At 36.4% G+C, this 16,298-nt stretch overlaps 1 protein-coding gene across 6 annotated transcripts in view; it reads left to right on the top strand.

Moving 5' to 3' along the window:
• ANK3 (ankyrin 3) overlaps positions 1 to 16,298 on the top strand; it is a 698,348-nt gene that overhangs the window by 672,927 nt on the left and 9,123 nt on the right. For 5 of the 6 annotated variants that reach the window (XM_074382265.1, XM_074382263.1, XM_074382262.1 and 2 more), the window contains 2 exons: positions 2,189 to 2,567; positions 14,951 to 15,038. In XM_074382265.1, coding sequence (XP_074238366.1) covers positions 2,189 to 2,567; positions 14,951 to 15,019 — 448 coding nt within the window. In that variant the 3' untranslated portion in view covers positions 15,020 to 15,038. Of the gene's footprint in view, positions 1 to 2,188; positions 2,568 to 4,529; positions 4,581 to 6,729; positions 6,817 to 13,329; positions 13,414 to 13,544; positions 13,602 to 14,950; positions 15,039 to 16,298 lie in introns of all 6 variants that reach the window. The other variant, XM_074382261.1, reaches the window with a different exon arrangement.

Genomic DNA, 16,298 nt, shown 5'->3' with positions numbered 1-16,298 from the left:
GGCATGAATGAATTCTGCCTACCGTGTACAAAAGAGACAGTTCCAAAGACGACAAACAGTACTAATTTTGATGTGTATGTTCAGATCTAGTCATACAACTTATAGTTACATATCAGGGAATAGATATAGGAAAGATGTTCATTATTAAACACGCTGAAAATCCTTCTTTTATATAGGCTCTGCCAGTAAATTATATAGAAAAAACACTACTGAATCCCCTGATTCCATAGGAGGAGGAAAATGCCAGCCACTTTGCTCCTGTTATCAGAATATGTAGGGTAGGAGAACTTAGGTAAGCAATGTGGACTGGGGAATAGAAAATTAAACCAAAGTTATACAGCTATATATTAGAGGATCTTCACAGTATACTTGGATTATTTATCCTTACACAGAGAGAATAGTGTGCAATGGATATCTTTTAAAAATAAGTTCAGATAATCAGACTCCAATTTAAAGGAATACACACACACACATAAGTATATATTATACATATAAAGCATTGTATTAGTTATTGCCTAATAGTGGTAATAAGCAAAGATGCTAAAAATAATACATAAGCTACCAAAAAAAGTGAAAAATAGTGTATACTGAAACTTGTAAAAAAACTTAGAAGTCAATTTAAAAGAAAGCATTGGAAAGGGAAGGTTTTTTTTGTTTTTTGTTTTGTTTTTTTGAGACATAGTTGCCCTCTTTTTACCCAGGCTGGAGTGCAATGGCGCGATCTCCGCTCACTGCAACCTACGCCTCCCGGGTTCAAGCAATTCTCCTGGCTCAGCCTCCAGAGTAGCTGGGATTACAGCCATACGCCACCAAGCCCGGCTAATTTTTTGTATTTTTAGTAGAGAAAGGGTTTCTCCATGTTGGTCAGGCTGGTCTTGAACTTCCAACCTCAGGTGATCCGCCCGCCTTGGCCTCCCAAAGTGCTGGGATTACAGGTATGAGCCACTGTGCCTGACCAGGAAAGAGTTTTACTAGTTAAGGGAAAAACAGTTCTCTCAGTAGGTAGAAAAGGGTGTGCAACACTCAAATCACTTGTGAGATTAGCAGAGGTCAAGAGTAGAGAAAAATGAGATTCAAGTAAAGGTATTAGAGTTGGAAAAGTGATGTCAGGATTCATGACTGAAAACATACACTGAGAATTGGAATTTGGGGTTCTTGGGATAATACCACAGCCTTGACCACAGGAATTCATTTTGTTCTTTTTGGAAGACAAGGTGCAATTTTTTATACAGCGGCTCAATCTTTGCTCACTGCAACCTTTGCCTCCCAGGCTAAAGCCATCCACCAACTTCCACCTCCCAAGTAGCTGGGACTACAGGCACGCACCACTGTGCCCTGCTAATTTTTGAATTTTGTTGGTAGAGACATGGTTTCACCACACCCAGGCCAGTCTCAAATTCCTGGAATCAAGGAATCCTTCTGCCTCAGTCTCCCAAAGTGCTGGGAATACAGGCAAGAACCACTGAGCCTGGCCAGCAGTTTATTGTTTACTGGTGATGGAAAAGCGTTCTGAAATATCTTTGTTTTTAAGATTGGTGGGCTTAGAACTCTAGGTATGTCCATGAACCTCTCAGGATCATTTGTCAAGATGCTAGAATTCAAATAGTTGTAGAACTGCAATTTAAATATTTAGATGAGAGCATCACTAAGCAATTTGGCAACTGAGGTCTGGGGGATGTCTAGAAGCTGTGTAGCACCTCCTGACACCCATACCCTTAAGAGCCCCTTACATTTTATTTATTTATCTTGAGACAGAGTCTCACTCTGTCACCTAGGCTGGAGTGCACTCACCTAGGCTGGAGTGCAGTGGCTCACTACAACCTCCGCCTCTCGAGTTCAAGCAATTCTCCTGCCTCAGCCTCCTGAGTAGCTGGGATTACAGGCATGCACCACCACACCTCGCTAATTTTATTATTTTTAGTAGAGATGGGGCTTCGCCATGTTGACCAGGCTGGTCTCGAACTCTTAACCTCGTGATCTGCCCACCTCACCCTCCCAAAGTGCTGAGATTACAGGCATGAGCCACTGTGCCCAGTCACATTTTAAATCCAGTGGCCACATTTTTCAAGCTTTTCTATTTTATGCCTTCGGAAGTAGTTTAAAAACACAGTTCTTAAAACTTTAGAGCTTCTGAAACCTATATTTAGGCATATGCTGCCATTGTAAGTTTGCAAATTTTCTTTTACAGCCCTGACCAGTGTAGAGATTCCATTACCTCATATCTCAAAGGAGAAGCTGGAAAATTTGAAGCAAATGGAAGCCATACAGAAATCACTCCAGAAGCAAAGACAAAACCTTACTTTCCAGAATCCCAAAATGATATAGGAAAACAGAATACTAAGGAAACTCTGAAACCAAAAATACATGGATCTGGTCATGTTGAAGAACCAGCATCACCACTAGCAGCATATCAGAAATCTCTAGACGAAACCAGCAAGTTTGTAATAGAAGAGACTAAACCCTGTGTGCCTGTCAGTATGAAAAAGATGAGTAGGACTTCTCCCCCAGATGGCAAGCCAAGGCTTAACCTCCATGAAGAAGAGGGGTCCAGTGGGTCTGAGCAAAAGGTATGTCATCTGGTCATCCAGTAGCTGTCATTGAAGTGGAAAGTATTGATGCTTTACTTCTTTGGATTAATTTTGTAGCCCGGGGGGGTTTTTTTGTTTTTTGTTGTTGTTGTTGTTGTTTGTTTGTTTTTTAACTATTTCTAAATTATAAATGTGTGAGATTATAGCACTAATGGTGGAGGTAAAGAAAGTACTGAGTAAAACACATAAGTAAAAGAGTTCTGAGTAAAATGCATGCCATTTGATCATACCTTCATTCATTGTGAAGGGAAAGGGAATAAGTATCTGTTTAGCCATTTTTAGGAGGGACAAGAACCAGAGAGACATTAAGAAACTAGTTCAAGATCCAGTATTTTATCTGGGATTTAGGTTTTCTAACTCCTACTCCCTCTTCCTCCTCATGGGAGGAAGATAATCATTCTGATCCTTTCTGATTCCTTGGCATAAACAGTCTATAGCATCTGACTCATCTAAGTTCTCTCCTGTATGGTCTGTTGTCTGAAAGGTGTTTTAAAATTTAAAGAGATGAAAGTCCAAGCCTAAAATGAGGTGAGTTGACAGCAGTTAGAAATTTAAAGTTAGCAGTATCATTTTTATAAATTTTATGTCTAAGTTGATGATTGTCTTAACACATGTTTCTAATCATTTTAAAACCTTACTATGATGAATTTGCTTGCTTTTCATACTTGTTTTTGTGGTACCATCTAATAGGTTTTTTTCTTTGAGGTTTGCTATTTTTAGATATTAAAAGTATTTTGAACTGAAATTATGACTCATACATGGATATAAGAAAATAAAAACCAGCTCGGTTTCCTATATTTTTTACTGCATTTTACTCTCTCAATTTTTATGTCTTTTCAACAACTCTGCAATTGACAGAAATCGAAAGTTATACATCTTTGGAATAGTAGCATTTGCAGTTTTCCCTAAGACGTATCTAGTTCATTGAAAACCTTACTTTAGTGTTTTGGGAGGAAAAAAACAAGTCTTTTCTGAAAAAATGTTTTCAAGATTGATTTGAGGTTTAGGAAGACTTTCAGCAAACTCTCAATCGCTCAGGAACTAATTATCAGCTTATCAGTAATATCCTTTCCTTTTCCCTTCCGCAGACTATGACTATTTTCAGGCTTGTTAGAAAGGAGAGTAAAAGGAAGTACAGTTCTAGATCATCTGTTTTTTTTCCCTGTTAGTTGCTTTAAGATTTGATGGTGGTAATCAGTTGCTTAAATGATATCCTAAAATAATCTCTAGCTCATTTAGTAACTGCCATCACCAAATTTTATATTAATGGTTTTGGTTTTGTTTTAAGCCTTTAAGTCTTTTTCAGGCCTTTCTTTAACTTCTTCCTGACAAATGTGGTTTTGAATATTGATTTCTATCTTTGACCTGACTCTTAGTATATTTTAGTAGTGTGAGTTTTAGATAAGTTTCCTATTAAAATGATCCCACAAAATATAGAGAGAAGCAGTAACATAGTGGTATTTTTCTTGTGAATGTTCTGCAAAGGGCTGTTAAAGTTCTAAAGGCAAATTACTGTACAAATACATATAAACACTGCTATGTGTATACATGTGCATACGTATGCACTATTGGAAAACCATATTGGCCATTGGCATAAAGATGGTTGAAAATTAAGTTTTAAACCCTGAGTGGAAACTCAGCTGAGTTTGTCAGTAAAGGAAAATAATTTACAATTAGAAAGCATTTTCAAGATTTCTTGTAAAGGAGTTTGTGCCTCTGCTATTGGTTTCGAGTCCTATTCTAATGCATAAAGATTTCATGACCATAAAAATCCATAATGGAATTAAAGCTTCTAGGAGACATGAACCTGACCTCACAAGAAATCCAAAGGTGTTTAGGATGTGTCGTTCGTGGCTATACCATAGTATAATAGCAAACCACCTAGGTCATCTGATGTATGATCTCAGAAAACAGCCCCCTTTTTATCCCCCAAAAAATCAGGTCAAAAGTCCGGGTGCGGCTCTTACACGGATGACTGCCTGCTGTTATAAGGTAAAACTCTGCCATTTTCCACCTGTTTCCATGCAGTGGCCCATAGCAAAGGAGTATTGAGAAAATCCCATTGGGTTTCCTTGTTTTCCCCTTTACCAATTCTTGGATAACTCTCTAAAAGCTATCTGAGCCTGAGATTCTACTTCCATCTGCACTTTAAGGTTAGCAGAGACTCCAGGGAAAAAGTGGAAACCGAAACACTGACCCAATGGCCACTTTTTTTGTATATAAGGGGGTGGTCTCACGTGATTCTTCGTGTTTGTTTTAACCTAGATATTCTTCGACTTTTGAATTCACCCAGGTGAAAACCTATCCCCAATTTAATATTCCATGTACGGATAATTCAGACTCAGTTTTCCCCTTTGCCTCATCCAACCCATTAATCCTGGAATGCTGACTAATAATTATTTTCCTTCATCAACACGAATTCCTTTTACTTCTTTCTGCCTTCTTGAGACTTTGCAGGGCTTCCTTCCACAATCCTTAGTTCATTCTAAGTGTCCTAAATTTACTGTCCTTTACTGAAAAAATTTAAATATTAATAGCAAACTTCACTCCTTTTAAGGATAATAGTTAGGATTTCCTTTTAAAACCATATTGTTCATTGGGGTGGTTTGTTGAGATGTAATTCCCTACAAAGTCAAGGCTGATATTACTGTTTAATATTTGAAAAGACTTGTCAAGTTTACTGTTAGTGAAAAAAATGGCCTAGTTTATTATCTATTCAACTAACATTTCATAAAGTATTTTATCTAATAGCTATACCTCCTATAGCAATTTATTTTGTTTCTACTTAAGAAAAAATACTAGAATTCATTTTTCCAGTGGTTGTTAACTAAATTCCTGTCTCTAGGACTATTAGATTTGACACAATGAATTAAATTCAAAGACAAAATACCAGAATTCTTTTCCTAGTTCCAGCTTTAAAAGTTAGACTTATAACCACTCAGTAAATACTCTTCCCCCTGGCATCTAAGTAAAAGCTAAAGAAACTTCCTCTTTCAAATTATGAACTATTTGCCCCTTGGTAGTTTTTCCTAATTCCTACCTTTATTGCCTAAAAATTAACATTTTTTGCAGTAACTGTATTCTTGTTACTATTTTATAACCATATTCTTGTTTTATTTTATATCCGTTCTTTCAAAAAATTTCAAGCTTTCATGCATTTTCCTTCATTCATTTGAATAAATTCTTAGTACCAGTTATGTGTTACATAGCAATTATGCTGATATTAATCTCTTGAATAAATTATTTCTTAGTACCAGTTATGTGTTACATAACAATTACGCTGATATTAATCTCTTGATATAAATATATATGCCAAAATATGCTAATATAAATTCTTTACTTTTTTTTTTTTTTTTTGAGGTGGAATCTGGCTCTGTTGCTCAGGCTGCAGTACAGTGGTGTGATCTCAGCTGACTGCCAACTCTGCCTCCTGGGTTTAAGCAATTCTCCTGCCTCAGCCTCCTGAGGACCTGGGATTACAGGCACAGGCCACCATGCCCAGCTAAATTTTTGTATTTTAGTTAAGACAGGGTTTCTTCATGTTGGCCAGTGGTCTTGAACTCCTAACCACCTGCTTTGGCCTCCCAAAGTGCTGGGATTACAGGTGTGAGCCACCGCACCCAGCCAGATTCTTTGCTTTTTAATAAAAATCGAAATAACTTTTGATAAGTTTGTCAAATTTGACCAAAATTTCCTAAAAGTCCAAAATATTATGCCTCTTTTGTAGAACAAATGAAATGTGGCCCAAAGTACAAGTGTATGCGCATTCATGGCAGATGAATATAGATCTAAAACTAGTTTTAAAAGGAATGAATGATTAATTGTAGTTTCTGATCCCAAAAAGTCTCCATAATCATTTTTTAGTAATTTATAACCAGCTTGATCTTTACCTGTACACACACAGACACACACACACACACACACACACACACACACGTACGGAGCAATTTCACTTAGAATCCTGGTCAAAAATTTTCGTCCACTTAATTTTTTTAAAGACTCTCACAAATATACATCATTATTTTCCTTAGTTGGCAAAAAAAAAAAAATCAAGTAAATGTAATTCTTTTATTTCCCTTCTCAGAATATTTTTTTTATCTTAAGTGTGATGGTAAAATTTTACTAAAAATGCATTTATCAGGACTTGAAAGACAGTGAGAGTGATTCAAGCTCAGAGGAAGAACGGAGAGTCACTACCCGAGTTATTCGCCGGCGTTTGATTATAAAGGTATCCTGTAGCTGGATCAGTATGTGGCATTGCTGTACTGTTAGAAACTCCTTCCTTGTGGTTTTGAAATGTCAGCATGATTGATAATGCAATGGCTTTGTGTAATTTTTTTTGCACACTTGAAAGCTTGTAAAAAACAACAACCAAAAAGCAAAAAAGCCATGTTGCATGGTATTCTGTATAGGCCTATTTGATATGTGGCGGGTGTAATTTTATTTGAGAATTCTTGGCATTTGTATCCTGCTTTCCTTGAAGTGTTACGTGAGTGAGCAGACTCTACCTTGGTGACACAGTAGTTCATATCAATGAAATGTTCAATTGAAACCTTAGAAACTCTAATAAAGCGTGAGGTAAGATAAAGAAGAAAGAGAATGAAAGAATTAAAAGGCTTCCTTCTCAGTCTCAAATTCCTGTTGCCTTAAGAATTTTTAAATGAAAACCAGTTCTTCATAAGCAATCAATGGCTGAGAATTTGAGGTTATAACCTGGCATGGATATGTGTGACACAATGCAAGTCAAGTAAAGAAAAAATTCTGAAATAGGCGTTTCACTTTACTAACACACCAAAAAAAAATCAAGCTCTATTTTTAAGTATAGGAGTCAATTTTTTTTTTTGAAAAAATGAAAATATTAATTCCACCTTATTATGGCACAATTGTAAGCACTATTAATAAATATTCTTCCTTTCCTCCACAAAGATACGTTGAAGCACTGACCTTATACACAGTAAGATTCCACAGAATCCTTCTTGCAGTCTGCCACTTGTTTTCATTACTTCATCATTAGAGAGGTCTTTCTTAGTGTTAGAATAACTGAGTGCAAAGAACTAGAAAGCCATTTTCAATGCACAGACTTTTGAATCTGATCCAAATAATGTGAGGCTTCTTGGTTAGCGCTCTAGAGAGAAAGAGGAAGAGAGTATCTATTGAAAACCATTTATCAAACTTATCATCCAATCCCAAAGTGTCAAGAGACCCAACAGAAAGCAGAAAAGTGGGCACAGGTGTCAAAAATTTCTTAACCCTGCTGCTTTTCAGTTTTCATGTAGAAATGCCACAGAATCTGCCCTGATGTAGTTTTTTTAAGACTCTGGAAGCACTAAGGAAGAAAATAAATCTTTGTCTACATTTGAGTTATCCTGCAAATCAATTGTAAGCTCAGTAGTGTTCCTTTAAAACCCATGAATCACGTCTTTGAAAATTCCATATAGGCAAGCCAAATTATTAATTGCTGTCTAGCACATTTGCAAGTATTCAACCTGCTATCTATAAAATCCTCATAATCAGTCACCTCACACATGTTCTGTGGGATGGGATGGGGGAATGGTTGATTCAATTTTTCTGAGTTTTTGCTATTCTCATAATCAGTGACTTCAAGAAATGATATTTTGAAGTGAAATGTCTAGAAAAAGCACATGGTGCTTTAAACTTGTCTTTTATGCTTACAGTATCACATACTAATATTACATCTAAATCCACCACATTTTTTTATAATAGCTGCCCATGATAGAAGTTGACTTTCTTCTATCTAGGACAAAAGAAAATATAGCCATGCAAAAAAAGTGGAAGGCAGGGGATAAAGAAGTTTTTCTCAGAGAAGACAAAAATGGTACCTTCAAAACCTCCCAAATCAATAAGAGCTATTTCTTTTAGTCTTCCAAAATTCTAGACACGCACCAGCAAGTTAGCTATTAAGTAATTTTCTTAGAGTGAGTTGTCTATGTTTTTTAGCTTAAAATATGATCATAACATATTAATACATTTATTAAGAACTTAGATTTAAAAGACAAAAATTCACTATAATGTTGTAGGTTTCTTAAAACAGGGGAGTCTGTATTCTCCCCAAGTACTTCCTGAAGTTAATGTAATTTTAGAGAGATTGAGTGGAGTCATCACAGAAAAGGTTTTATAACTGAGTAAGGCATTGTATAAACAATAGGATCACCTACAAACAAGCTTGAGAGATATCTTTCTTATGTGATGGAAAACCAGAAGCTAAAAAAAAACAGTCATAATCATTATTGGAAGCTACAAGTTTAACAAAAACACTTTATAAATTATTTTTCTGTTCAGATATTTGGGGCATTTGCAAAGAGTCACATTTCTGCTGCTTTTCTCTTTACTCCATATGTTGCTATCCTTCTAATGGAAAAGAGCTCGAGCCCTATAATAGTACACGGTAAATATGACACAGGAATCATCTCTGTCAAAAATATAAAATGGGAACGTAGTACCTAAATGGGTCACTGAGGCTAAAATTACTGTTTCCAAGAGCTGAGAACTGAAGACTGGAGATAAACCGATTTATTCAAAATGACACAGCCAGACAGCAGCAGCTCTGGGACTAGAACCTAATCCCCAGCTCTCTAGTGAAGTGCCTTTTCCACAACACTATACAATTGGACCTCTATAGCTGGGCATTCCAGATGCACAGATTCAATGTCAGATCTAAAATATTCAGAAGATAAAACAAAACAACAATACAAGTAAGAAGCAATGTGGTATAGCAACTATTTACATAGCATTTACATTACATTAGGTATTATAAGTAATCTAGAGGTGATTTAAAGTATATGGGAGAATGTATATAGGTTATATGCAAATACTCCACCATTTTATATCTGGGACTTGTGCAACTGCAGATTTTGCTATCCTCAGAGGTCCTGGAACCAATCCCTGTGGATACTGAGGAACAAATGTATTTCTCTTCCAGAACAAATAAGGATTATTTTGCTAGACTAAATCAGGTATTTGGCCATTCCGACCTTTTCAGCAGCACAGAAGAGGGCAGCATTGGGCTGTCATTCCTGGAAACAATTTGATGAGGCTGGAATGCTGGGAATTTGACCTACCTCATGGATGCTGTCCAAACCTGGACTGAACCAGCGTAATTAATACTGTTTGCCATAGTAAGCCCCCTAGCACTTAGTATCCCAGTTCTAAAAACTATTCTGGGGTTGTTTCATCCCTCCCAGAGCTGACTCTGGCTGGGAAGCATCTCCCAAAGGAAACAGTATGTATGCTAAGGATTAGATTGCCAAAATCTGGGCACATATGTCGTCTTAGAATTCCATTTGTATAATAAATGAGGTGATGGTGATTTTTCTCTTGACTTTCAAAAAGGATCCATTCTTTTTCTACGAAGTTTTAACCTTTTTTTTTTTTTTTTTTTTTTTACATTTAATGTTTCCAAAGTCCTATAGAATGAGTCAGGTTAACAAATTATCTCATTTGTCATGGGACTTAAATAAATATGCTGATAAAATTTTAATCTCTATATAATTTTATAATATCACAAGGGTTTCAAAAGCTTAGAAGCAATTTAAGTTACTAACCAGTCCTGAGTTTATCTTATTTGCTAAGCAAATCCAGTGACTGCAAAGGTAAAAAACTTTAAACCAACACACAACCAAACTATTGTGAAGTTTTGTAAAATTCAAATAACTGAATTTTTACTATAAAGTACAACTGCATTTTTATTTCAAATTGTCAACATTTTTACTGGCTTTCTAAATAAGAGCTTACATGTATGTTTCTCCTAAATCAGGTAGTTTAAACCTATGGTAAGCTCTGTCCATTCATTCCATTTCCCAGAGGTAACTACTGTTCATAAGCTTCAGATTGTTTTTACACACACATACAAATATAGATAGTACATGTACAAACACATCCTCAGCTAGGTTTCTCAGAATATAAAAATGGGTAATACTATTCATATTGCTTAGTACTTGCCTTTTGTTAAATAGATTGCAACAATCCTATTTTTGGACAATTCAAGTTTTAATGTATACATCAAAGCAAATAGGTACATTTCATATTGCCACTCTTCCACTTTTTTCAAAAATTCACAGAGAAATAAACGTTATAAAATGCAGTGCTTCTAGCAGGAGTTCAAAAGGAATTACAGTTAATTTTCATTAAGGCAGTCACCATAGCTGAAAATGTTAACACCACGTGTTCTATAATTTTCCTTTATAATGGTCGTGGGGAAAGGATGGAAGGTTTCTAGAAATAATGTTGTCGACAAGACCATGGGGACAATTTTTTTCACTTAGAAGTGCAAAGTGTTTTCGAGAACTTTACAAACTCACTGAAATTACTTTTTCCCGTTGAACAGAGGCCACAGAGCTCTCTCCTAGGTAACATTTGGTCTCTAATATATTTGACAGAATTAAAGATGGATACATTTTTTTAAAAACATATTTCATAACTCCTTACTGTCTTCCCTGTCTATGTAATCAACTCCTATCTAATCTGTGCCTCCTATTTATTTTGGCTTATTATTTAAGTAGGGTTTTGCTTTTTGTAAGCCTATTACTCTGTCAATATACTTGTATGTATTCACTATGCTCACACATATGCCTACTGCATAGTCCTTTCAGAGACTGCCCAAACAATTAAAAAATTAGCTGATATCTTTTCCCACAAAAGGATTCAATTCATTCATTATCTGCCCAGTAGGATACCATTTTAGGGACTTTTCTGGGTTCTTTAACTGTCTATCACTCAAAGAGCTGGACATTTCCAAAAGTTAACTCAAAAATATTTGTCATTCATGTTTAAACTATAATGAAAACTTTCATCACTTTTTACTGGCTTTTTTGCTTTCTTTATGACTTCACTTTTAAAATAAAATTTTGAGTTTATTCCGAACATTTGAAAACACGAACCATAAAAAATACAAATAACACTCCCATTAAAAACTTGTTGCAAAGTTTGGTGCATTTATATAAGACCTCTACATTTTTCCAGTTTTTTCCCCCCTCTCTTCACTGCGCTGATTCAAACTAGTCATAAGCAAGATTGGGGATGCACTAAAAAAGAGCAAGAAACACTGTTTTATGTTCATTCCACCTGCATACCACAGTGAGGAAAAACAAGTTAATTGTCCCACTCATTGTCATGAACTATGCACCCACAATCTGTAAGAACACAAAATCATTTTGTAATAAGAAAAAAGAATGAGAACAAAACTTTGTTAGCAAAACAACAGTGTTTTAATCTTTATTCTGTCATTTTGAAGCACAACTGCCTTTCTGCTGATTGTGACATATGGCAATCATTGAATGTTCTCACCACTGGCTGGCACTGATGGAATTATCAGGGCCACTATCTTTTCCATTCCAGTAACACAAAAAGTTAGAATCTCACTTTCCCAGGAAGGCAGCTATCTTTGTGATTGGCCATTTTCCCTAAAACAAAACCAAACCACATCTGTACGCTGCCAAGCAGCATTATCCATTTCACCTTTTCAGTAAGAAGTTTGACTGACGGATCAATAGGTTCCTGGAACACAAGTCCATCCTGAAGATGTTTATCCTTCTTCTCTCAAACTATAAGTGGCACAAATATAAGTTAAACACAAATGAAGGTAATATACTGCAGATATGGTGCTGCCTTTGCTGAGCAGTGTGTCTTACGATACAATCATAGAGCTAGTGGAGAGATACCATGGAGCCATCTAAATCCACCAAGCTGTCTAAGAACAGGAAAGTAGGCACCCACCCTGGGGAGTTAAGAATGTATTCTATTTTTAAAACTCAGAGTGAAACCTTTCAGTTTCCCCCTCAAAATTAGATAACAAATCAGAAAGCCAGATTCTAACTCTGTGTTACTGGAATATAAAAGATAGTGGCTCTGATAATTTTGTCAATCCCAGCCAATGGTGAGCACATTCTATGATTGCTGTATGTTCCAGCCAGTAGAGAGGCAGTTCTGGTTTAAAAATGACAGAATAAAGATTAAAACACTATTGTTTTGTTCTCATTCTTTTTTCTTATTACAAAGCAACTTTGTGTTCTTATGTGGGTGCAATGATCAGAAGATATAATCTTAAATTCCCTTGGTATTGATTTTATCTATCTTTTTGCCTATGGTAATGAAGATACTTCAGTGTATAAACTATGTACATATATCAGACAGTTATTCTCACTTATTTTAAGAGCGATGAAAGATTTAGTCTTTAAAGCAAGATTCTCTCTGTACCCTGAACTTTTCTCATAATCTTTTGAAAAACGTATATATTATCTTTAGTGAATGAATTTTTAAATAAATCAGAGTGATAAATGTCATGCCCAAACTAAGGTACTATCTTAGTTCAAGTTAGATAACTTAATCCACAAACATCTCTAGAGATTTGGTAAAACTAATGAAGAAGCAGTGCTCAAAGTGAGACAATCTAATCAGAGCTCTAATCATTGGCTAAAATTTGTTTCAACATATGAAGCCTTTTGGTTTCCAGTATGTAACTGCATCCTATAATTATATATTTTCATATCCGTCCTTCTGGAATTTGTTGTTAACCATCACTTTTATACGTAATTGAGGTTTAATGCTTGAATGCTGTTGACTGCTAAATAACTGTCAGTGGAGTCAGCCTTTCCTCTTGCACTGGAGTAGCAAGTAGAATTTACAACTTTTTTCTCTAAAAATCCAGAGCATGTATGTGGTGTTCGGAGTGCTGTGGAGATTTCTCCATCTAGTATGTTGCTAATCTTTATGCCACATCCTTTAGGGAGAGGAAGCAAAAAACATTCCTGGTGAATCTGTCACAGAAGAACAATTTACCGATGAAGAAGGCAACCTCATCACCAGAAAAGTAATCATCATTGAGATTTTGTGCTTCTCTTGAAATTTACATTTTCTGCATTAAAAACTCTGCTACTTTTGTGCTGTAGTGTCACCTCTTGAAACAGAAAAACCTCCACTTTTCACCATTGCTTCCTACAGATCACTCGGAAAGTATTAAGACGAATTGTTATCCCACAAGAGAGAAAACATGATGTGGTAATGGAGAGGGATTGCCAAAGAGAATGTAGAGGGCAAAAGCTTTGTGCGCTCCCTAGAAACTGCTGCTAACAGGCTGGCATCTGCAGTGTGGCATCTTGAAGTGTTTGCTGCTTCTCACATCTTACGCATTTGATCAGGGTCAAAGAAAAATACTTTTCTTCCTAACATTCTTTAATGTTACATACTTTTTTAAAAAAAGAGTTTTCACAAAGATAAGGTCATTTATGGGGGACAGAATGTGCCAGTTTGAGGGAGAAAGAAAATAAAACCCTTGACCCTTCACCACCATCTGAGCAGTGCCTCAGCCCCACCTAGGGCTTGGCTGTCAGCTGAGTGTCTGTTGGGACACGGTGGAGAGCACTCCAAACTTACAGACTTTAAAGTCAGAATGGCAGAAGGCTCAGTTCAAGATCTGCACCTCAGATCCATACATTTTCTCTTTCCAACATGTTCTAAATCTGAATTCCACCATCCTAGTCTGAGGAGGGGGTTCCCCTCTTTGGGTTTATAGCAGCCTGTTTCCCATGTGCCAGTTAAAGAATCCCTCCAGCCAGCCCCTATCTGTCAGAGAAAACATATCTGGTAATTTTTCACTTGTTTCTAGTCTTTACCCTTTCCAATTTAAAAACAGAAACTTTGATAGACTATGTTTACATAAGAAAAAGTAAACAGAAAATTTATCAGAAGTAGTACATCAGAAAACTGAGAAGGCTTCTTGTGTTTTCTGTTAAGAAAAAAACTGAGTATTTTTGCAACAACCTTGCTCTCAGGAAACTGTATTCCTGATGCTCAGTGAAGAGATGATTTGTTTATGGAAAATAGATGCCTCCTTGGTCTGACAGTAAGAGGAACTCATTGATAATTCCATTAACTTAAAAAGTTCCTCAGATCAACAGCATTTCCATGGATTAGTACTTAACTAAGAAATTTGAGTCTAATTACAACAGATTGCTTACCATTCTGCTGGCCGTAAAAAGGCATAAATTATAATTTATTGATATTTTTAAGCGTTGGTGTTTGGGTGCCTTGTGAGCTGTGGTGACTATTTCTTTTAGCTTACTATAGGAAATGGGCAGGCTGCTCATTATTTTGATTTATCACTAACTTACTGAATTATTGTCAAGTACAATTATGTTGTATTCATTTGACAGTGCTCTCTAGCTTGCCTTGATGATGCTAAACTGTGTGGCTAAGCCAAATAGATTGTATGTATTTTGGAGATGAAGTGACAAAGTGCTTTAAACCGTTTCATTTCTCCTATTCCAGCCTCCAAGGATCAGAATGGGACTGCTTTATAATTAAAACTCTTTCACTATGAAATCTTAATATGTGCATTCCTTTTAAAGCAGGGAGAAGTTTTTAAGGTGAAAGCGAAGAAAGAAATCCGGCATGTGGAAAAGAAGAGCCACTCGTAACAGCGAACGGTCAGTCGAGGTGATGTGTGTTCATATCAACAACAGTAGGACTTAAATTCCTGTGAAACTTACAAGTTTCACTAAATAAGTGATTCCAATTTTCCCCGTCCTTTCTTTTTCACTGAATTCCAGCTTTGAAAATCCAATACGAAGTTGTTCAAGTTCGTTTATGTTTGCATACATGTAAACACTAAAACTTGACTTTGGTTTCACAGTCTGTTCACTTTCTCCTCACAAATTAGGCAGCAATTTAATTGTAAATTATGTTTGCAGAATCAAATATAAATAGTGATGAGTAAAGGGTCACTGTGAAATATAGTAGCCTTATGCAATCTAACAGGAAGACTATTTGGCAACAAATAATTCTTAGTTATACTCTGAGAGTTTTATTGATCCAGCCTTTCACCATTTTAGCAGAACGGCATCTGAGGATATAATTTTGGTGGAAATAAAGTGAGTTTCCAAGTCTACATTAAATGACTGACATATCTATCTAGTGTTTTATATAAGCAAAGGGAAAAAATAGGAGGTTAGTGACACTATTCTTTGTTACGTTAAATGTTTAGTTAGTGAGCTTTGTTTACATTTGCCTGGACATTTTTTTTTTTTTTTTTTTGAGATAGAGTTTTGGTCTGTCACCAGGCTGGAGTGCAGTGGTGCAATCTCGGCTCACTGCAACCTCTGCCTCTCAGGTTCAAGCGATTCTCCTGCCTCAGTCTCCCAGGTAGCTGGGACTGCAGGTGTGCACCACGACACCCGGCTAATTTTTTGTATTTTAGTAGAGACAGGGTTTCACCACGTTGGCCAGGATGGTCTTGATCTCCTGACCTCGTGATCTGCCCGCCTTGGCCTCCCAAAGTGCTGGGATTACAACCGTGAGCCCCTGCGTCCAGCCCTTTTACAGTGTTTTCTACATTTTGCTTTGTCCTATTTCTTTCTACTTAGCTACGTTTAGAAAGGCCATTTGGGGTGGGGGAAAAAAAGTCCTCTATAGTCTGTAAGGTAAAGTAAAATCATTTCTTTAGTTCACCTACAGTCCTCCTAGCCACACAGGTTAAAGTAGTAAGAAAGAGCAAACAGACTCTAGTTTTCACTTTCACGCATCTGCTGTTCCCTGCTTACCAGAACACTGGTATATGGGGAAGGAACTGGGAAGTAATCTAGTTTCACTGCTTATAAAAATAACAGATGCTGGCAAGGTTGTGGAGAAAAGGAAACATTTATACACTGTTGATGGGAGTGTAAATTAGTTCAACCATTGTAGAAAGTGATGTGGCAA

Source organism: Saimiri boliviensis, chromosome 12 (assembly GCF_048565385.1).
Source record: "Saimiri boliviensis isolate mSaiBol1 chromosome 12, mSaiBol1.pri, whole genome shotgun sequence".
Taxonomy (NCBI): domain Eukaryota; kingdom Metazoa; phylum Chordata; class Mammalia; order Primates; family Cebidae; genus Saimiri; species Saimiri boliviensis.
This window is presented reverse-complemented; position numbering and strand designations above follow the sequence as displayed.